At 46.4% G+C, this 23,185-nt stretch overlaps 1 protein-coding gene across 1 annotated transcript; it reads left to right on the top strand.

Moving 5' to 3' along the window:
* The first annotated feature begins 1,027 nt into the window (after positions 1-1,027).
* C3H19orf18 (chromosome 3 C19orf18 homolog) lies at positions 1,028-17,877 on the top strand. Its single transcript, XM_066372618.1, has 5 exons — positions 1,028-1,109; positions 6,424-6,507; positions 7,753-7,855; positions 9,114-9,287; positions 17,469-17,877. The coding sequence occupies exons 1-5, from the start codon at positions 1,028-1,030 to the stop codon at positions 17,875-17,877; spliced, it is 852 nt and encodes a 283-aa protein (XP_066228715.1).
* The last annotated feature ends 5,308 nt before the right edge of the window (positions 17,878-23,185 follow it).

Here is a 23,185-nt window from a genome sequence, read left to right as displayed (position 1 = left end):
CGGGCAGGAACAAGTGTGGTGGAAGCTCCAGTGAAGGCACCACAGTTGGACGAGGGAGGCCTTCCTGGGAGGTGATGCCTCTGCTTATTTATTTATTTTTTGTATTTTTCTGAAGTGAGAAGTAGGGAGGCAGAGAGACAGACTCCCACCTGTGCCTGACCAGGATCCACCTGGGATGCCCACCAGGAGGCGATGCCCTGCCCATCTGTGGCATTGCTCTGCTGCAACTGGAGCCATTCTAGTGCCTGAGGTGGAGGCCATGGAGCCGTCCTCACCGCCCGGGCCAACTTTGCTCCAATGGAGCCTTGGTTGCGGGAAGGGAAGAGAGAGACAGAGGAAATTGAGGGGGGAGGGTGGAGAAGCAGATGGGCGCTGCTTCTGTGTGTCCTGGCCAGGAATCAAACCTGTGACTCCTGCACACCAGGCCGAAGCTCTACCACTGAGCAAACCAGCCAGGGCCGCCTCTGCTTATTTCTGTCCACAGCCAGAGCAAGCAACAAAACCACCAGCTGTTGCTGTTGCCTTGGGGGGTTTTTAGAGAGAAAGAGGAAACACTTGCCTTCTGCACTGTAGACACTCAGCTATGGAGGCAGCAAAGGGCGGGCTGGGCCCAGGAAGGTTAACCTGGGAAAAGTTAGGGAGACCAACAATGGACCAGACCTGGGACCAAAAACAGGAAGAAAAAACACATGGAACAGGGACAGGGAGCATGCTGCCTACTGCTTCCTTACTGACTGTCCAATACCTGAAGGCAGGGACATGGCCTTTGTCTTATCTGCCCCTGCCAGCTTGACCTGTCTCTGCATGGCCCTTCATCTTGTTGGTGTCTCCATTGGCTGACGTGGTTCCGTGAAGGAGCCCCATGTGGCAACAGTAGTCGACCTCACACTGGTGGTTCCAAGGCAGAACCCAAACATTCTACAGGGAGCAAAGCTCCTTAGTTCCTGGGATACATATGGAGCACATGCTGGGCTCTAGCTGAACAGTTGCTTTCATCTGTAGGATCAAGACTAACATTTTTGGAGGGATGGACAAGATTGGAAGTTCTTTCACCTTTTTCTTTTTGTTTTTAATGGAATGGCCACTCCTTGTGTGTTTGCCTTATGCAGGTGAGTTCAGACCTATTTGGACAAATGACGGGCTTTAATGGGTGGCACCAACCATTGTTTTTACTGGTTTCAGGAGAAGTAAGGAGGATAATTACATTTCGTTGCTACCAGTTTTCTTTTCAATACTATCAGTAGTTTTGAGAACCTGTAAAAGTCATCTGATGGCCCAAAGAGTCCCCTAAGAAAAATAAGTCACCCCATGAACTGAGGAATGGAATAGAGGCAGAGGCGGGGTCACAGAGCAGAGGGACAGCTGTCAGAGGGAAGGGGGATGAGGGGATGGGATCAGAGAAGGTGAAGGGATTAGTGAAATTATATATACATAACACAGAGATACAGATAACAGGATAGGAAATCCCAGAGGAAAGGGGTAGGGAGTTAGGGGAGGGGGAGGGGGACAAAAGAGATGTAATGGGGGGCACGTGATTGGGGGTGTGAGAGTTAGATTGAGTGGGACACTTGAATCCATGTTAACACAATAAATTAATAAAAAAGAAAAATCACCTCAGATTCAACAGATTCCCCTAACAACCAGCCATAAGTCCTGTTGCTCATTCAGTGAGATGAAAACTAGTTTGGGGTCCTCTCACATACTGTATGAATGTCCTCTTGTGTATCTTTTATTATTGTGGCCTATAAGATAATATAGCTAGCCTGATCAGCTGGTGATGCAGTGGATAGAGCATTGGATTGGAACACAGAGGACCCAGGTTCAAAACTCCGAGGTTGCCGGCTTGTGTGCAGGGTCATCTGGCTTGAGCGACGGGGTTGCTAGCTTGAGTGTGGGATCATAGACATGACCCCATGTTCACTGTCTTGAGCCTAAGGTTGCTGTCTTGAGCCCAAGGTCTCTGGCTTGAGCCCAAGGTCGCTGGCTTGAGCAAGGGATCACTCGCTCTGCTGTAGCCCCCAGATCAAGGCACATAACGAGAAAGCAATCACTGAACAACTAAGCAGCTGCAATGAATTGATGCTTCTTATCTTCCTCCCTTCCTGTCTGTCTGTCCCTTTCTGTCCTTCTCACTGTCTCTATCAAGTAGTAGTAGTAGTAGTAGTAGTAGTAATAATAATAATAATAATAATAAAAAAACTAGGTAAGCATTGCCTGGAAATTAAATCCTCTGTTCTTAACTCTGTAGCTTGTGCTTTCTCGTTAGCTATTGCCATTTCCCATTTTTCACATTTTGCACAGAAAAGCCTCAGCCCTCTCGAATATGTGGATGCAGCTCTATTGGCTTTGTCATTTTGTCCCCTTGTGTTGGTGGTAGAATCCAATCACAGGTGCTCTGCAAGTGTAAAACATTCTTTACAATTAGTTGTCTTGGACGCTTTACATTTTGAGTCTGAGAGCCAACTGTGTTTATCTCAAAACAGAGGAACTGACCCTGATAACCCATCAAGTTAGGTAGCAAGTCTTTGTGCCAGTATGTGGTGCTTATAAACAATCTCGATTCTGTACAAGGGAAATGCTATCTGCTCGATATCATAGCATCTAATTTGTGTTGGAGGAAAAGCTATTGCTGTTGGACCCTCCCTGGCACTGGTTCTCTGACTTTCTGATGAAAGCATAGCCTCTTCAACTCCGTGCTGAGTCACTCCAGGTCCTCATGTGACTGCAAAAACAGATGAGAAACCAAATGTGTTATGTTCTTTCATTATTATTATTTAAGTGAGAGGAGAGGAGATAGACTACAGCATATGCCTTGGCCAGGATCCACCCAGTGATCCCCGTCTGGGGTAGATGCTCTGTCCATCTGGGGTCCATGCTCGCAACTGAGCTATTTTTAGCTCCTAAGGCGGAGGCTCCAGGCAGCCATCTTCAGTGCCCAGGGCCAACGTGCTTGAATCAATGGAGCCATGGCTGAGGGATGAGGAGAGAGAGAGAGGGAAAAAAAGGAGGAGGAAGAAGCAGGTGATTGCTTCACTTGTGTGCCCTGACTGGGAATCAAACCTGGGACTTCCACACGCCAGATCAATACTGTACCACTGAGCCAACCAACCAGGGCTCGTTTAATGGTCCATACTCACAAAAGGAAACACTTAGATGCAAACTAGTCACTCTGCTTTTGCAGACTAAGCCATATAATTCTACTAGGCATTGGGATACATTATTAAGAAATTTACTGTCTTCCCTGTTTAGAAACTAGGTGTTAGGCTTCCTCATCTAATACCAAGTTATTTCTTATTTTTCTATATCTTAAACCTGTCTACTTTCTCTAATCTCCCCTTCAAAGGCTTCTTAGCTGTGAAAAATCCTACACCCATCACATCCCTGGGAATAATGGTAAGTCAAAGGATCAAGAAATATAGGTGAACATTCCCAAAATTGTTGTGTATGGCTCTAGAGGGCACCCACAGTAGTCATCACTAACCTATACGGCCCCTTAGGACAAATTAGAAAAAGGCACCCCTCCTGGCTGTTTGGATAAGTATTGATGATCAGGAAATATAGAAAATAAGAAAACATAATTAATATGTATATCGATCCCAAACTCATTATTATTATTATTATTTGTTATTTTCTTAAGTGAGAAGCAGGGTGGCAGAGAGACAGATTCCTGCCTGCACCCAACTGGGATCCACCTGGCAAGCTCACTAAGGGGGCGATGCTCTGCCCATCTGGGATGTTGCTCCATAGCAACCGGAGCCATTCTAGTGCCTAAGGTGGAGGCCATAGAGCCATCCACAGTGCCCGGGCCAACTTTGCTCCAATGGAGCCTTGGCTGCAAGAGGGGAAGTGAGAGACAGAGAGAAGGGAGAGCGGGAAGGGTAGAGAAGCAGATGGGCACTTCTGTGTGCCCTGACCTGGAATCAAACCCGGGACTTCCACATACCGGGCTGACATTCTACCACTGAACCAACTGGCCAGGGCCCAAACTCATTATTAATCTTCTTAAAGCTCAACTATGAAGAGTTTACTTGCCTGTTCGCCCCACTACCATCAAAGCCCAGAGATTGGGCCAGGGTGTCAGAAGGCCTGCATTCTAGTCCTTAATTTGACACCAACTGGTTTTGTGAGCTTGCAATAGAGGTTTGCTGAAATCTCTGCCTCACCAGAGCTTTGGGTCAGAACTGTTGGTTCTGATATGGTGACAGGGCATGGAATTGTCTGTCTGGTCAGATCACTGGAAGAACCCAGTTTTCTACTGTAACTTTTCGCTTTTGGTTATATGAAAAAGTACTTAACTCATAATAAGGGGAATACACATGGAAAATGCAGCATAATTCCAGTTTTTACGTTGAAGTGGGCAAGATGTTTGATAAGGAACTCAACTGGCAAAGAAGTAGGGAAACAGAATCTGTTGTGCTTTTAGGTTTAGAAAGAGTGCAACTTCTGTACAGGGCAGTTGGCAATTCTCATAAATATCAAAAGGATGCATTTACTTTTGACCCAGAGAGTTGAAACATACCTGGGATTTGCTTTACTCAGCAGGACACACAGGTGTGGAAATGATTGTTATGAAGGAAGAAGTTTACACGGATTTCTAGAAACGGCATTACACACCTTGAAAGCCATGAGGGGAAGGATGAGAATTGGTCAAGAAGCAGGAGGAAGAAAGGGGAGGGTGTGGCCCAGAGCCTTTACTGAAGTTTTCCAGGGAAGGAATGGCTGAAGAGAGGTGGGTACCAGGAGTCAGTTTAGGATTGGACAGTTTGAATAATTTATTATTATTATTTATTTATTTATTTATTTATTTATTTTTTACAGAGACAGAGAATCAGAGAGAGGGACAGACAGGAACACAGAGAGATGAGAAGCATCAATTATCAGTTTTTCATTGCGACACCTTAGTTCATTGACTGCTTTCTCATATGTGCCTTGACCGTGGCTCACAGCAGACCGAGTAACCCCTTGCTCAAGCCAGCGACCTTGGGTCCAAGCTAGTGAGGTTTGCTCAAACCAGATAAGCTCGCGCTCAAGCTGGCGACCTCGGGGTCTTGAACCTGGGTCCTTGAACCTGGGTCCTCTACATCCTAGTCCGACGCTCTATCCACTGCGCCACCGCCTGGTCAGGCGAATAATTTATTATTATTATCATTATTCAGTGAGTGAAGGAGAAGCGGAGACAGACTACCGAATGCACCCGACTGGGATCCACCCGGCATGCCCAACATGGGGCGATGCTCTGCCCTTCTGGGGCATTGCTCTGTTGCAACCGGAGCCATTCTAGTTCCTAAGGCAGAGGCAATGGAGCCATCCTCAGCACTTGGAGCCAGCTCACTCCAATCAAGTGATGGCTGCAGGAGGGGAAGATAGAAATAGAGAGAGAGAGAGAAGCAAGAGAGGAAGGGGTGGAGAAACAGATGGGCGCTTCTCTTGTGTCCCCGATCGTGAGTTGAACCCAGGATATCTACACACTGGGCCAAGGCACTACCACTGATCCAAATGGCCAGGGCCAGTTTGAATAATTTTGACAGGCTCTGGGGTATTGGAGTGGTTCTGAGTTGTCCAGTACCTAGTCGTAGGGTGATCAGGGCAGGGGGAATATTGGCTTGTAGTGTTAAGAGTTTGATCAGGAAAATGGTTGGGGTGTGGGCTCTGGATTGCTTGATTTGTATATCAAAGGCATACTATGAGGGTGTCTTTTGCTCTTTCTAGAAAATACTAGCCCCCGGAGGGGTGTTTCTCTAGGAAAAAAGCCTAGAGAGATACCAAATGCCATAGCATCAAGAAAGAGTACAGAAAATAAGAAAAATAAAGTCAATATAACAAGCAATTACATTTCTAGGAAACATTATAAAAAAAAAAAAAACTTACTCTCCCATTCTGCTTCATGACTTTTCCTGTTTGTATTGCAATTTAAAATAATAGTCTCATCCTGTTTCATTCCCACCACGTCGGCACTAAGAACGACTTTGTCTAGATTTCCCGTGATCTTCCCCTTGCCAAAGCCAAAGGCCAATTTTCAGTCCCTGTATTGAAACGCGCTGTGACCCATATTCTTTTTTCTCCCCTATTGTTTCGTTATGAAAACCCGAAACAAATGGAAAAGTTGAGCGCACATCCATATACCCCACACCGACAAGGACAAGGCAACAATGAAAAATTTTGCACCATTAGCATTTCTTCTGGTTCTTTTTGTCATGCCAAGCTGACTTTCACTGAGGGCTGAGCCTCAGGACCTTTTCTGGAGCAGCTGCCAAACTGCACAGCCTGAACTAGTGAAGGGACAGACAGTGAGGAACTCGGAGTGGCCACTTCAGCTTGTCCGATTTTGCAAGTGGCTGAATAATATCCTTTATTGCCTATTGCATTTTTGTTCAATTTGTACAAACAACGACTCTTTTTTTTTTTTTTTTCTTTTTCTTTCAGGAGTTATGGAGGATGTGACATCTGAGCCGACAAATAACGTGACGGCACACTGGATGGCCCTGAACACCGACACCTCGGATGCAGGTTGGTGGAATTGCACCCCAGGCTGCCCTATAATGTCCTTTCATCACAGTATTTATTACACAACCGGAGCCCATCAGGGCAACACTCGGGTTGTAAAAACTAAGGCTACTGTCATGAGTCAGGGATCCCACATCTCTACAGAGCTAAAGAGAGGGTTTTGACCCAGGACAGGAGCCAGACAAAAAAGGGGGAGTCCATGATGACCTGGGAACTCATATTTATTCAAATAGGCTGGGCAATGTGCCTCCCTCTGTATTTTTTAAAACTAATAATGCTGCCTGACCTGTGGTGGTGCAGTGGATAAAGTGTCAACCTGGAACGCTGAAGTCGCCGGTTCAAAACCCTGGGCTTGCCTGGTCAAGGCACATATGGGAGTTGATGCTTCCTGCTCCTCCCTTCTCTCTCTCTCTCTCTCTCTCTCTCTCCTGTCTAAAATGAATAAATAAAGTCTTTAAAAAAATTTTTAAAAAACCCCAAAACTAATAATGCTATTTTCACCGTTGCCAGTTGGCTCAGTGATAGAGCGTTGACCCGGCATGTGGATAGCCCAGGTTTGATTCCCAGTCAGAGCACACAGGAGAAGCGCCCATCTGCTTCTCCACCCTTCCCCCTGTCCTTTCTCTCTGTCTCTCTCTTCCTCTCCTACAGCCATGGCTCTATTTGAGCGCTTTGGCCCTGGGCACTGAGGATGGCTCCATGGAGCCTCTGCCTTGGGCACTAAAAATAGCTTGGTTGCAAGCATGGTCCCAGATGGGCAGAGCATCCACCCCAGATGGGAGTTTACAGGTGGATCCTGGTTGGGGCCCATGCAGGAGTCTGTTTCTCTGTCTCCCCTCCTCTTACTTGGAAAATAAGAAAAAAAAAAGGAGTGCTATTTTTGGCCCTGGTCAGGTGGTTCAGTGGATAGATATGTTGTCCCTACATACCAGGGCTCAGGTTTGACCCCTGTCAGGGCACAGATGAGCAGCAGCCAATGAGTATACAACTAAATCAAATGACTAAGTGGAAAAATGAGTTGATACTTCTCTCTTTCCCTCTCTCCCCTTCTCTCTCTTTCCTTCCCTTCCCCTACTTCCTTTCTCTTAAATCAATGGCAAATATTTTTTTAAAAATACAATTTTTTAATGGTATTTCTGATTTTATCTTTCATTTCCCTCTAGGATAACAATATAATTAACTTATATACGAACTGACAGGCAGAACTAAAATGAAATTTGGTGAGAACTTCTTTTCTTTCCTTTTCAGTGCTTATTCCACACAGACCTGCTCTTATGGAAGTGATTAAAATTGCATGTGTAGCCTTAAGCATCGCACTGGTATGTGGCACTGCTGTTTTCTATATGATATAGTAAGTATATGCTAAGTAACATTACCATTCTTAAGTAAGACATGAACTAACTAGGTTATTAGTGATGATGATAATAATAATTGTGGTCCTGGCTGGTTTGCTCAGTGGTAGATCATCGACCTGACATGTGGAAGTCCCAGGTTCAATTCCCAGTCAGGGCACACAGGAGAAGCACCCATCTGATTCTCCACCCTTCCCCCTCTCCTTTCTCTCTATCTCTCTCTTCCCCTCCTGCAGCCAAGGTTCCATTGGAGCAAAGTTGGTCCGGGCACTGAGGACGGCTCCATTGTCTCTGCCTCAGGTGCTAGAATGGCTCCAGTTGCAACGGAGCAACACCCCAGATGGGCAGAGCATTGCCCCCTGCTGGGCATCCAGGTTGATCCTGGTCAGGTGCATGCAGGAGTCTATCTGACTGCCTCCCCACTTCTATCTTTGGAAAAATACAAAAAAACCCACACAATTTCAGTATAAACAGAAGGAATATATCAGCATGTAGGGGATTTCGTTAAGGTAGCCATTTTAGGACTACCTTGAAGTAAATCAGAAGAAGACAAAATTAGATTGAAGGTAAAAATGAAGAATTTTGCTAATGAGAGAGTAGCATGTTTAGTTATGGGTTTTCTAATGTGGCTATCAAGCTCCTATAACTCAATTCGTGGAACTGCAGCTTCAGTGTCTTTCATTAGTATAGACAAAGATGTTAACAGATAAAATGTTTTCTTTTTCTTTTCTTTTTTTTTTTTTAGCAAGAGAGACAGGAAGGGAGAGAGATGAGAAGCATAAACTTGTAGTTGCGGCACCTTAGTTGTTCTTTGATTACTTCTCATATGTACCTTTACCAGGGGGCTCCAGCCAAACCAGTGAGCCCTTGCTCAAACTGGCAACCTTGGGATCAAGTCAGTGAACTTTGGGCTCAAGCCAGTGACCATGGGGTCATGTCTATGATCCCATGCTCACACCCTGCGCTCAATCTGGTGAACCCACACAAGCTGGCAACCTCGGGGTTTTGAACCTGGGACCTCTGTGTCTCAGATCGATACTCTACCCACTGTTCCACCACTGGTCATGCAGTTACTCCTTTTTGATTAGCACAAATTTTAGATCTGTGATTACTTTGGTTTCGTAGTATATTTCTGCCTCTGTTCCCCACCTACCACCACCTACTAGTGACTCCTTTTCAGTCAAAAAGTCAGATGATTAAGACATGATGCTGTAGTGTGAACACTGTGCTCCTAAACTCATCTGTATTATTCTCTAGTAGACGGGCACAGGCTGAGCAAAAGCAACAACTTGCGTCACTGTATCGAAATATCAAGATACCGTTATTAGGAGAGGAAGAGGACGGCTTCCAGGACGAGTACAAAGATGAGTCCAGTGATCTACGTTCAGAGAATGGGGAGCAACTGGCCCAGTTCATTAATTCAGGTAGAAGGTCAACCAGTTATTCTTGTCAGATCCAAAGTCCCATGAACGCTGGCAGTGATGGTTTTGTTTTCAGAGGCAAAGCTAAGTGGGAGTTCATGGAGTTTGAGGAAAGGAAGATGAATATTTACAGCCACACCTACAGAAATGACCTGTTCCCACCAGATTGCACAGAGTGGTAAACCATGTGTGTGATTTGCTTGGTTCCTTTTTGCAGTGAAGTTCCAAGGATTGAAAACAGTTCGGGACACGAGTTTTTTCTCAGACAAGACATCCCTTAAACATACTTGTTAAAGTAACATTATTCCCAAGTTTAGAACACAAACAGATGTCCCACCTGTACCATGGGCCTCAATCAGACGTGAAAACAGACTCCAGGCCCACAAAACAGAGGTCTTTACCCCAGGTTCAAGGACCCTTGTCTGAGTGATGCCACCGTGCCTGCAAATACTTGTGAGGTGAGAGCCACATAGGTGCTCATATAAGCCTGATTTTATAGAAGTTCTGAGGTTCTTGGATACTTGCTTTAAAAAAAAAATCCTCGAGCCTGATCTGCGGAGGCGTAGTAGATAAAGTGTCCGCCTGGAATGCTGAGGCTGCGGAGTTGAGGCCCTGGGCTGGCCTGGTGAAGGCCCATGCAAGAAGTAACTACAAGTTGATTCCCGCTCCTCTCTCCCACCTTTCTCTCTCTCTCTCTCTCTCTACTCTCTCTAAAAATCAACAAATAAAATCTTTAAAAAAAAATCCAACTGACCAGGCAGTGGTGCAGTGGATAGACTGTTAGACTGGGATGCAGAGGACCCAGGTTCAAGAACCCGAGGTCGCCAGCTTGAGCGCAGGCTCACCAGCTTGAGCACAGGGTCGCCGGCTTAAGCATGGAATCATAGACATGACCTCATTGTCACTGGTTTGAGCCCAAAGGTGGCTGGCTTGAACCCAGGGTTGCTGGCTGGAGCAAGGGGTCACTCAGTCTGCTGCAGTCCCCAGTCAAGGCACATATGAAAAACCAATCTATGAACAATTAAAGTGGCTAAGGAGCTGCAACAAAAGGTTGATGGTTCTCATCTCTCTCCCTTCCTGTCTGCCTGTCCCTATCTGTCCCTCTCTCTGTCTCTCTCTCTCTCTGTCTCTGTCACACACACACAAAAATCCTAGAGTAGCTGGTCCAAGTGAAATGGTGTCTACAAGTAATTGATCACAACCAGTTATAGATTTCTTTGTTCCTTCTCCACTCTCACTGCTTCACTTGACTAGCTTAAAAAAAAAAAATCCTAGAGGCCTTACCTGCTGTGGCGCAGTGGATAAAGCGTCGACCTGGAATGCTGAGGTCGCCAGTTCAAAACTATGCACTTGTCTGGTCAAGGCACATGTGGGAGTTGATGCTTCCAGCTCCTCCCCTTTTATCTCTCTCTCTCTCTCTCTCTGTCTCCTCTCTAAAATGAATAAATTTAAAAAATAAAAAATAAAATCCTAGAGAAAAAGTGGGTAGAGAGTCAGTGTCTAATTCAATCTTACAACCATAGCCTGTATGAATCTCCTCTCTAACAACCCCAGATATGGACAGTCAGAAAGAGGTGGAAGGCCAAAGAGAGAGATCATTGATGCTAATGAAGGCTGATGGCTCTTGCTAACCCTTAGAAGAGATTTTTTCAATGTCTTCCACTACATTGAATTATAACATTTTTACTTTTTTTTTTTTTTGTATTTTTTTTGTATTTTTCTGAAGCTGGAAACGGGGAGAGACAGTCAGACAGACTCCCGCATGCGCCCAACTGGGATCCACCCAGCATGCCCACCAGGGGGCGATGCTCTGCCCCTCCGGGGCTTCGCTCTGTTGCGACCAGAGCCACTCCAGCGCCTGAGACAGAGGCCACAGAGCCATCCCCAGCGCCCGGGCCATCTTTGCTCCAATGGAGCCTCGCTGCAGGAGGGGAAGAGAGCAACAGAGAGGAAGGAGAGGGGGAGGGGTGGAGAAGCAGATGGGTGCTTCTCCTGTGTGCCCTGGCCGGGAATCGAACTCGGGACTTCTGCACGCCAGGCCAACGCTCTACCACTGAGCCAACCGGCCAGGGCCTACATTGATTTTTAAGTTGGAATTTAATAAGCTTGAATACAAACTCATAGACACAGACAACAGTATAGTGATTACCAGAGAGAAAGGGGGGTGGGGGAAGGAGACTTGACTTGGGGTGGTCAACATACAATACAATATTCAGAAGATGTATTATAAAATTGTACACCTGAAACCTATATAATTTTACTAAGCAATGTCACTTAATAAATTCAATAAACTAAAGCTTGAATACAAAAAAATGGGACAATACCTTAAGAATTAAAATTTTCATTATCCTTATTAAACAAATGACATCCATTGTGAGTTGAAAATTCTACTATTTGTACCTTTATTTTTCAATAAATTTTTTTTTGGTTTTTCTCCATTTCTTTTTCTTTTTCTCTTTAGTGTGAGAGAGGAACGAGAGAGAGAGAGACAGAGACAGAGTGGGAGAGAGCGATGAGAAGCATCAACTCATAGTTGTGGCACCTTAGTTGTTCATTGATTGTTTTCTCATATGTGCTTTGACTAGGGGACTCCTGCTGAGCCAGTGACCCCTTGCTCAAGCCAGAAACCTTGGGCTTCAAGCCAGTGACCTTTGGGCTCAAGCTGGCAACCATGGGGTCATGTCTATGATTCTATGCTCAAGCCAGTGACCCCACACTCAAGCTGGATGAGCCTACGCTCAAGCCGAGGACCTCAAGGTTTCAAACCTGGGTCCTCAGCATCACAGGTCAGTGCTCTATCCACTACGCCACCATCTGGTCAGGCATTTTCCTCCATTTCTATTCTCCATTTATTTGTGTCTTGAAAATATGTCTACATTTTAGTTATTAGATCGAAAAGAAGGCAACATAGTGAAAGGACAAGATTGGTGAGCAAGCAAAAGTTAGAAGAGGACATGAATACTGAATGCTGTGCACCTTGAAAAAGTGGGAAATCTGTGAAAGCAAACGAAGTTCTCCCTGCGGGACATGCTACCCGGTATCAAGAAAACAAGAGCAGGGAAGTTGGACTGAGGATGTGCAAACCCTATGGAAAGAAAACTAGAAGTATATAACAAAATAAATTAATATGATACAGCAATCCTTGCATCTTAGCTCTCATAGTTTAAGAATAATTGTAATGTAATCAGAAAGAGAAAAATCTAGCTTTAAAAGTGTGAAAGAGAAATTGTTGGCATTTTCTTTTCTTGCTACTAACCAGAAATACAAGTAATTTCTCTGGGAAATCTCCCAGGCCATGCTGCGCAAGCCACTTGCCTTTCTTGCTGGGTAGTTGGTAGTTCCAATATGCTAAGGCTGGGGGTTTGATTTCCACTCAGAGCACACAAAGGAGTCAAGTGAATGCATGGATGGGTGTAAGAACAAATCGATGTTTGTTTCTCTCTTCTTCTCTCTCTATAGTCAATTTTTAAAGAAGGAAGAAAGAAAAGAATGAAGAATGTGTGGCCTGGCCTGACCAGGCGGTGGCACAGTGGATAGAGCATTGGCCTGGGATGCTGAGGACCCGGGTTTGAAACTCCAAGGGAGGGGAGAGAGAAACACAGATTTGTTGTTTTACTCATTTATGCATTTATTGGTTTGCTGGAAATGCACTACACACCATGTACAGATGTCAGCACATAGAGGCTGGATGGCTTTTTAATCAAGTATTAAGTTATAAAGGAAGGGAAGAACATGAATCTAGTCAACCAATGCTTGTTGGTGCCAGTTCAACGCCAACAGCAATTCTCAATCTTGGAGTGCGTTGAAGAAGTAAACTATGCAGCGCAAAACAGCTCAATTGTGATAAAGTACAGCTGTGAAAACAGCATGCACAGCTCTGAGGTGGAGCTCTGGAGCTTGTTCTGCTCTGTTCCTCACTCTTGGGTAGTTCAGCTCAGCCAAGGATTCACATTCTCTCTCTTTCTTTCTCTCTCCTTTTCGCCCTTCCTTCCTTCCTTCTTTTGCAAGAGAGATATATGGAGAGAGACAGACAGGAAGGGAGAGAGATGAAAAGCATCAACTCATAGTTGCAGCAGCTTAGTTGTTCATTGATTACTTTCTCATATGTGCTTTGACTGGGGGGCTACAGCAGAGCAGTTGACCCCTTGTTCAAGCCAGCGACCTCGGGCTCAAGCCAGCGACCATAGGGTCACATCTATGATCCCATTTTCAAGCTGGTAACCCTACACTCAAGCTGGATGAGTCTGTGCTCAAGCTGGTGATCTTGGGGTTTCAAACCTGGAACTCCTGCATCCCAGGCCAATGCTTTATCCATTGCACCACCGCCTGGTCAGGCCAGGAGAAACATTCTTCATTCTTTTTTAAAAATTGATCATAGAGAGAGAGGAAGGGAGAAACAAACATCGATTTGTTGTTGCACCCATCCATGCATTCACTGGTTGATTCTTTTGTGTGCCCTGAGTGGAGATTGAAGCCCCAAACTTGGCATATTGGGACCACCAACTACCCAGCCAGGGCCACTCCTCATTCCCTGCTGGGAAGGGAAAGTGGGCTCTCCCAGCCAGGGAAGAGGTGGCTTATATGGATAAGAGTTCCTGCCCCTGAACACTGATTGTTCTGTCATGCAAATGACGAATCCAAATCCTCACAGTTTGGTTGGTCCAAAATGCCTTGGTCAGAACAGAGCCACTCTGATTGGCTGGAGCTGCATAGCTTGGATTGGATGGAAAAAGCCTCAGTCCAATTAGTTGAAATAGGATTCCAGGAACAACTTTATAAGGGATATTTCACTTGGCAGAAACACAGTGCAAGCAGGCAGGTAAGTGCAAAGGCAAGCAGTTCAGCACAGCTTTCTCCATAAAGTGCAGTTAGTGGGAGAGGACCCTGAGCAGAAATGGCTAATAGGATCTTTTTTAAAAAAAAATCTGGGCCTAGCCTGACCTGTGGTGGTGCAGTGGATAAAGCACTGAGCTGGAATTCTGAAGTTGCCTGTCCGAAACCCTGGGCTTGCCAGGTTAAGGCACGTACAACAGGCAGTCAATGAACAACTAAAGTGAGGCAACTATGAATTGATACTTCTCACTCTCCCATTTACTCTTTCTGTAAAATCATTAAATAGAATCTTAAAAAAAAAAATTCTGGGCCTAGTTAGCCTGACCAGTGGTGGTACAATGGAAAGAGTGTCAGCCTGGGCTGCTGATGGCCCAGGTTTGAAACCACAAGGTTTCCATCTTGAGCGTGGGGTCATCAGGCATGGTCCCCATGGGTGCTGGCTTGAGCAAGGGGGGGGGGTCACTGGCTCAGCTGGAGCCCCCCAGTCAAGGCATGTATGAGAAGCAACCAATGAACAACTAAAGAGACACAACTATGAGTTTATGCTTCTCATCTCTCTCCCTTCCACTCTCTCTTTCTCTCTAAAAAAAAAAAAAGCCCTGGTTGGTTAGCTCAGTAGATAAGAGTGTCAGCCTGGTCTTTGGATGTCCTGGGTTCCATCCTCGGTCAGGGTACACAGGAGAAGCAACCATCTGCTTCTCTTCCCCTCCCTCTCCACTTCTCTTCTTCCTCTCTCACCGCCAGTGGCTCGATTGGTTTGAGTGTCAGCCTCAGGCTCTGAGGATGGCTCAGTTAACTTGAGGATTGGCCCCAGACAGGGGCTGCCAGGTGGATCCTGATCAGGGCACATGCGGGAGTCTATCTCCCCTCCTCTCACATAAATAAGAAAGAAGGAAGGAAGGAGGAAGGGAGGTAGGGAGGGAGAGAGAGAGGGAGGAAAACTGAGCCCAATTAGCCACCAGGAGCCCTTTATTTTTCCTTTTCCAAGTTAGAGGCTTTGGTGTTCATTGTCCTTGGCTGTGTGTGTGTGTGTGAGTGTGTGTGTGTGTGTGTGTGTGTGTGTGTGTGTGTGTGTGTATGTTTACCCCAATTCTGCAGTATACACAAACTGCTAAACAGCTTGATTTTACTGAGAGGTTACAAAACAATAGTCATAGTATAAAAATGGCAAAACAAAGTGGTGACTTAAAAATTTTTTTTTTTCACAATTGGCTTTAGAGAAAGAGAGGAAAGAAGAAAGGAACATAGATCTCTTCTGGTTTTGTGCCCTGACAAAGGGATTGAACTGGCAACCTCTGTGCTTCAGGATGATGCTCTAAGCCAGGGGTCCCCAAACTACGGTCCTTGGACTGCATGCGGCCCCCTAAGGCCATTTATCCGGCCTCCGCAGCACTTCCAGAAGGGGCACCTCTTTCATTGGTGGCCAGTGAGAGGTGCAGATGCATCCTGTGCTTCTGGACTACTGTATATGGCGGCGCCGCAAAGCGCTGAGTCGCTCACGTACAGTACTACTTCTGGTGACATGGGATGCATGCGTCATGGCTCCGGAAGCGTGTCATATCCCTTGTTACGGCTAGCAGTGACAAATATGGAACCGGACATTGACCATCCCATTAGCCAAAAGCAGGCCCATAGTTCCCATTGAAATACTGGTCAGTTTGTTGATTTAAATTTACTTGTTCTTTATTTTAAATATTGTATTTGTTCCCATTTTGTTTTTTTACTTTAAAATAAGATATGTGCAGTGTGCATAGGGATTTGTTCATAGTTTTTTTTATAGTCCGGCCCTCCAATGGTCTGAGGGATAGTGAACTGGCCCCCTGTGTAAAAAGTTTGGGGACCCCTGCTCTAAGCAAACAAACTATCTGGCCAGGGCAAAAGTGATTACATTTTTTTTTTTCAAAAATTCATTGAGAGGAGGAGAGGCAGAGAGACAGAGTCCCACATGCTGGAGCAAGCCCACCAGGGGGTGTGGCTTTGCCCATCTGGGGCGTTGCTCCATTGCTCAGCAACCGAGCTCTTCTTAGCACCTGAGGTGGAGGCCATGGACATCCTCAGTGCCCAGGGCCAACTCGCTCCAATTGACCCATGGTTGCAGGAGCAGAAAGAGAAGTGAGAGGAGGAGGGGTGGGGAAACAGATGGGTGCCTCTCCTGTGTGCCCTGACAGGGATTCGAACCCGCAACATCCATACGACAGTCCAACACTGTACCACTGAACCAACAGGCCAGGGTCCACATTTTCTGACTGAAGAATTACGGCATATGTGCATTTAGTACCTGTGTGTGAAAGGCTACGTTTAAGTCTCATAACTTTATGGATTCTGAAATAATGTCTACAAACACTTGAGTGATTCGCTGCAGCGAGTGCTTCCCACAAATTTGAGCTAAGCCCCTCCTCTGTTCTGGGACCCAAACTGGCCATCTCCCAGTGCCCCTCATGGTGGAACCTGGTCTTTTCCCCTGGAGCAGGGGTCAGGAACCTATGGCTCACGAGCCAAATGTGGATCTTTTGATGGCTGCATCTGGCTCGCAGACAAATCTTTAATAAGAAAAATAATAACATTAAAAATATAAAACAGCCTGACCAGACGGTGGCGCAGTGGATGGAGTGTCAGACTGGGATGTGGAGGACCCAGGTTCGAGACCCTGAGGTCGCCAACTTGAGCGTGGGCTCATCTGGTTTGAGCAAAAGCCCACCAGCTTGAACCCAGGGTCGCTGGCTCTAGCAAGGGGTCACTCGGTCTGCTGAAGGCCCGCAGTCAAGGCACATATGAGAAAGCAGTTGATGAACAACTAAGGTGTTGCCACGCGAAATGAAAAACTAATGATTGATGCTTCTCGTTTCTCTCCGTTCCTGTCTGTCCCTGTCTATCCTTCTCTCTGACTCACTCTCTGTCTCTGTAAAAAAATTAATAAAATAAATAAATAAATAAAATATATAAGACGTTCTCATGTATTACAATCCATTCATTTTCTACCGCTCATGTTCATGGTTGCGGGTGGCTGGAGCCAATCACAGCTGTCCTCCGGGACAGCACCAAATTTTTATGGATAATGCGTAACAAACACAGGTCGTTGTATGGCTCTCATGGTACTACATTTTAAAATATGTGGCGTTCATGGCTCTCTCTAAACCAAAACCAACCTTTTGGTTTAGCCAAAAAGATGACCTACCCCTGCCCTGGAGGTTCATTGGGATGTCTCTGAGTGGCCTGTGGATCTGGAAACTACATTACCCAGAATGCTCCTAGCCGCCAACAGCAAAGCCGACCAATGAAAGTGTAGGAAAAGTTTGCGTGCGCCACTGTGGGCGGGACTTCCGGCACTTAGCGGTAAACGTTCTGTCTCCCTGGAGAGTGGTGCGCCTGAGCGCTGGACCCGGCGCGATGACGGGGCTGAGAAGGCGCAGGAGTCGTCCTGTCCTCCGCAAAGACGCGGATGTGAGTTTCTACGACGCCGCTCGGGTTACCTGGGCCAGGGTCCGGACTGGGACCGCGGTCCCCCGGGCTGCCTCCTCTCCCGCCGCTCCCGCCCCGCCACGCCCCACCCACAGAGTTCGATGGCAGCGGCCGCGCTGAGGCGACCGGCTGAGGTGAGCGCGTCCCCCGGGCCCTCACTGCCTCACCCCTCCGAACCCGGAGCTCCGGTGCGGGGGCCCGTCACGTCCTGCAGCCCAGGCCCCGGCGTCCTGGACCATGAGGCGCTCGTGGGTGACACCCGGGGTGACGCGGTGACAGAGTTGACAGGCGGAGGAGCCGCCGTGTGAGGATCAATCTGGTGTCCTGTGTCCGTGAGGGTCGGAGGGTGTGAGGCGGAGCCGCACCTGGAATAGCATACCGGGGGCGCGTAGAACAGAAAGAGACACGATCGCCCTGGTCGGTTGCCTCAGCAGTAGAGCTCAAACTCAAGTGTATGTCTTGAGTTTGATTCCTGGTCAGGGAACACAGGAGAAGCGTCCATCTGCTTCTCCACCCTTCCCCCTCTCCTTCCTCTCAGTCTCTCTCTTCCCCTCCCGCAGCCGAGGCTCCATTGGAGCAAAGTTGGCCGGGCGCTGAGGATGGCTCCATGGCCTCTGCCTCAGGCGCTAAGAAGAGCTCGGTTGCTGAGCAATGGAGCAATGCCCCAGATGGGCAGAGCATCGCCCCTTAGTGGGCATGGTGGGTGGATCCCGGTCGGGCTCATGTGGGAGTCTGTCTGTCTGCCTGCCTCCCCACTTCTCACTTAAGGAAAATACAAAAAAAAAAAAAAAAAAAAGACATGGTCTTTGTTAGGGTTTTAAAAGTTTTTAAGAATTTAACAGCTGTTCAAAGGAAAAACAGATTGGAGAGGTTGATGAGTTCATGGAGTCACTGGAAGATTCTCAGTTCACGGTCACACTGCTGGGAAGAGTGGATACTGAGCACTTACACAGAAGTTAGACAGCCAGCCTGACTGAGCCAGGGAAGAAGAGTACAGGGAATAATAAGCGCATGGAACCCCACCAGAAATCCCTTTATCCCTCTTAAGGCCTACCTGCTTGTGTAGGTTGCCATGACTGACAGCGTTCTTATTGAATCCAAACAGGTAAGTAGAGGGTGTCCCAAACCGTCATTCACACAGCCCCCCTCCAGTGTTCCCTAGAATACCTTTTTCCCTCCAAATTGATTATAGAAAGAGAGTGTGAGACCCCATGTGAGACCCGTGTGTTGTTTCACTAGTATACATTGGTTGATTCTTGTATGTGACCTGATCGGGAATTGAACCTGCAACCTTGGCACATGGGGAGGACATTCTAAAAAACTGAACTACCTCACAAAGCCAGGGTATTATGATCTCAACAGGTTTCTTCTGGGTGCAGAGTGGAGAACACAGCATGGGCTTGAGGGAGAAAGAAGGAAGATCAGGGTGGAGGCTACTAATACCATAGCCCAACTTTAGTTAATGGACCAGAGATGTGGCTTAGGAAATATACTGCTCATAAATATTAGGGGATATTTTATCTTTTCATATTCATTGTGAAATATCCCCTAATTTTTTTTTTTTTTTTTTTTTTTTTTTTTTTTTTTACAGAGACAGAGATAGATAGGGACAAACAGACGGGAATGGAGGGAGAAGCATCAGTCATCAGTTTTTCGTTGTGACACCTTAGTTGTTCATTGATTGCTTTCTCATATATGCCTTGACTACAGGCCTTCAGCAGACTGAGTAACCCCTTGCTTGAGCCAGCAACCTTGGGTCCAAGCTGGTAAGCTTGGACTCATCTGGTTTGATGAGCCCACGCTCAAGCTGGTGACCTCGGGGTCTCGAACCTGGGTCTTCCGCATCCCAGTCCAACGCTCTATCCACTGCGCCACCGCCTGGTCAGGCTCCCCTAATTTTTTTTAAACTTTTTTTTTTTTTAATTTTATTTATTCATTTTTAGAGAGGAGAGAGAGAGGGAGAGAGAGAAACAGAGAGAGAGAAGGGGGGAGGAGCTGGAAGCATCAACTCCCATATGTTCCTTGACCAGGCAAGCCCAGGGTTTCGAACCGGCAACCTCAGCATTTCCAGGTCAATGCTTTATCCACTGTGCCACCACAGGTCAGGCCTATCCCCTAATTTTTTGTGGGCAGTATAGATTGAATTATGGCTGTGTGTTTTTGTTTTTGTTTGTGTTGAGAGATAGGAAGGGAGAGATGAAAAACATTAACTTGCAGTTGTGTCACTTTGGTCATTCATTGATTCTTTCTCATATGTGTCTCTATTTGGGGGCTCTAGCCAAACCAGCGACCCCTTTGTCAAGCCAGTGATCATGGGATCCCATGATCAAGCTGGTGACCTTGGGGTTTCAAACCTGTGTCCTCAGCATCTTAAGTCAAGGTTGTATCCACTGCACTGCCTGGCTGTGGTTTTTTGTTTGTTTGTTTTTTGTTTTGTATTTTTCCAAAATGAGAAGCAGGAAGGCAGTCAGACAGACTCCTGCATGCGGCCGACCAGGATCCACCTGGCATGCCCACCAGGGGTGATGCTCCCCTACAGTCGGAGCCATTCTAGCGCCTGAGGTGGAGGCCTTGGAGCCATCTTCAGCACCCGGGCCAACTTTGCTCCAATGGAGCCTTGACTGTGGGAGGGGAAGAGAGAGACAGAGAGGAAGGAGAGGAGGGGGAAGGGTGGAGAAGCAGATGGGCACTTCTCCTGTATGCCCTGACCGGGAATTGAACCCGGGACTTCCACACACTGGGCTGACACTCTATGGCTGAGCCAACTGGCCAGGGCCCTGGCTGTGTTTTTTAAAGAAGGGCAACTATTAGGAAGGATGTTGGTGTTGAGAATATAACTACTGTGCCCTCCAGTGCTTTGACAAGACCTCAGAAGGCTGTCTGCAATTTCATATTGTTTAGAGCTTTATGATGTTTCTATAAGATGGCTGTGGCTGAACCAACAAAAAATGCTTATGCAGATTTCTACAAAAATCACGAATCCATGAAACATTTTGAGGAGATGAGAAAGGCTGGTATCTTTTAGGGTGCAAAGTGATTTTGGAATGTAAAGAATTTCTTTGGAGCCTGACCAGGCGGTGGCGCAGTGGATAGAGTGTCGGACTGGGATGCAGAGGACCCAGGTTCGAGACCCCGAGGTTGTGCGGGCTCATCTGGCTTGAGCAAAAAGCTCACCAGCTTGGACCCAAGGTCGCTGACTCGAGCAAGGGGTTGCGCGGTCTGCTGAAGGCCTGCAGTCAAGAAACATATGAGAAAGCAATCAATGAACAACTAAGGTATGGCAACGAAAAAAACTGATGATTGATGCTTCTCATCTCTCTTTGTTCCTGTCTGTTTGTCCCTATCTATCCCTCTCTCTGACTCTCTCTCTGTCCCTGTAAAAAAAAAAAAAAAAAAAAAAGAATTTCTTTGGATTCTGTTCCGTAGAAGTTTTTCACTGACCTATGTTCCTGAACTATGAAACATGAATATTTGGGAAAAGGAATAGTTTTTCTTAATAAATAAACAGTACTAAATTTTATTTTGTTAGTTTTTTTTAAATTTTTTAATTGAACTTATTGGCATAACATTGGTTAATAAAATTATATAAGTTTAAAGTGTGCAATATTACTAAATTTTAAGGGCAACTAGATTTTTTTTTTAATTGAAAGGAGGGGAGATAGAGATACAGACTCCTGCATGCGCCCAACTGGGATCCACCTGGCAACCCCTGTTGGGGGCTGACATTTGGACCAACTGAGCTATCCTCAGAGCCTGGGGTTGATGCTTGAACTACTTGAGCCACTGGCTGTGAGAGAGGAAGAGAGAGAGGGGGGAGAAAGCAGATGGTCGCTTCTCACGTGTGCCCTGATGGGGGGATTGAACCCCACGATAGACACATCAGACCAGTGCTCTATCCACTGAGCAAACTGGCCAAGGGCTAGATTTTCTAATGTGGATTGTGAGGAAGTGAGATAGAAATCATGGATAACCATAGGGCTTTGGGTTAGCAGCTGTAGTGCTGGAAGCTGCACCAGCTGAGGTGAGTAAGTTGGTAGTAGATGTGATATTTACTGGGGATAATAGGAGCTTTGTTTTGACCATTTCAAGAGTTTGAGATATTTCGGAGACCACTGAGTGGTTGCCTCAAATGGCAGGACACAAATTGAGAAACCTGGGAAGGATTCAGATCGGATACATCTAAATGTAGTTGGTACTGTGAAGACCAAGGTGAGGGAGCTGTGGGTCATATTTAGGAGAGGCAAACTTTGGGTTACGGTTGTAAAGATGTTAGCAGGTATTGACTCTAAGCAAATAGCCATATATTTCTCCAGCCAAATTGGTTTGTTTGGGAACAATAAAGAATGGCAAATCAGGACATGCAGGCTGTGGCAGAACCATAGGCAAGTCCAATGAAGAAAGGAGAAGAATATTCTTTTATAGGAAGGGGGAGTCCAGAGGTGCTTAGCGAACAAAGTGTGTATTGGAGGAAACTTGGGAGTTTGGTGTTTAGTGGCTTTTCATGGAACGAGTGGTTGCCCAGCAAGGAGCTGGTGTTCCTTTTTCCTGCTGGTGTAGTAGAGTACAGAATATCTTCCTGCTGGAAGTTCTTAATGAGTGGCAGGGCATGGAGTTCCTCCTACCTGCCCTCCCAACTCTACTTTAAGTAAGGTTTTTGTTTATTAAGTTTCAGAGTAGCAAGAGGATGGGGTGGGCTGGGGGCCCAAGGACTGAGTTTTTTGCTTGGATACCTGGGTGATGGCATTGGCCTTCATAGCCACAGATCAGGGAGATAAGTGGCCCTGCAGGTAATCTGGCATGTGGCCAAGGCTTACAAGGGAAGAGTAGAACCTGATCAGGCAGTGGCACAGTGGATAGAGCATTGGCCTGAGAAGCTGAAGACCCAGGTTCGAAACCCGTAGGTCGCCGGCGTGCGTGCAGACTCATCTGGCTTGAGTGCAGGCTCACCAGCTTGAGCCCAAAGGTTACTGGCTTGAGCAAGGGGTCACTGGCTTGACTGTAGACAACCCTCCCCCCCAAGTCAAGGCATATATGAGAAAGCAATCAGTGAGCAACTAAGGTGCTGCAACGAAGAACTGATGCTTCTCATCTCTCTCCCTTCCTGTCTTGTCTGTCCCTGTCTGTCTGTCTGTCTGTCTCTTTCTCTCTCGCTAAAAAAAAAAAAAAAAAGGAAGGGGGAGAGTGAATATATGATGGATGCAGAAACATTGTAATTAAGATATGATGCACTCAGGCTGAAATTAGGACTTATTCACCACTTTGTGGACTCACCGGGATTTTGTGAGTACTTTTGAAGTCTGGGGTGTTTTCTTGCTGCCAAATGGCTAGGGTTGGGGGCAAATTCAGTCACCTGGGGAGGGTGACCAATGGGGCTTGGCTTTGAATGAGGGTTGGATGGACAGAAGAAAGTTGTAATTGCTGAGGGCACAGCAAATGCTGTTGAAGTGTAAAGGACTTTGGGCATCTGAGATCCACATGTGGGGAAAAGGAAGAATTCTCCTTACATCCTTTTGGTTATTTTGGCTGGCCAAGGAATCAAATCAAGGAGAGACAGACTGACAAGAGAAAATATAATTTCATGCTCATGGGAACCACACATACATGAGAGTTTCAGAG

Source organism: Saccopteryx leptura, chromosome 3, assembly GCF_036850995.1.
Source record: "Saccopteryx leptura isolate mSacLep1 chromosome 3, mSacLep1_pri_phased_curated, whole genome shotgun sequence".
Classification (NCBI taxonomy): Eukaryota; Metazoa; Chordata; class Mammalia; order Chiroptera; family Emballonuridae; genus Saccopteryx; species Saccopteryx leptura.
This window is presented reverse-complemented; position numbering and strand designations above follow the sequence as displayed.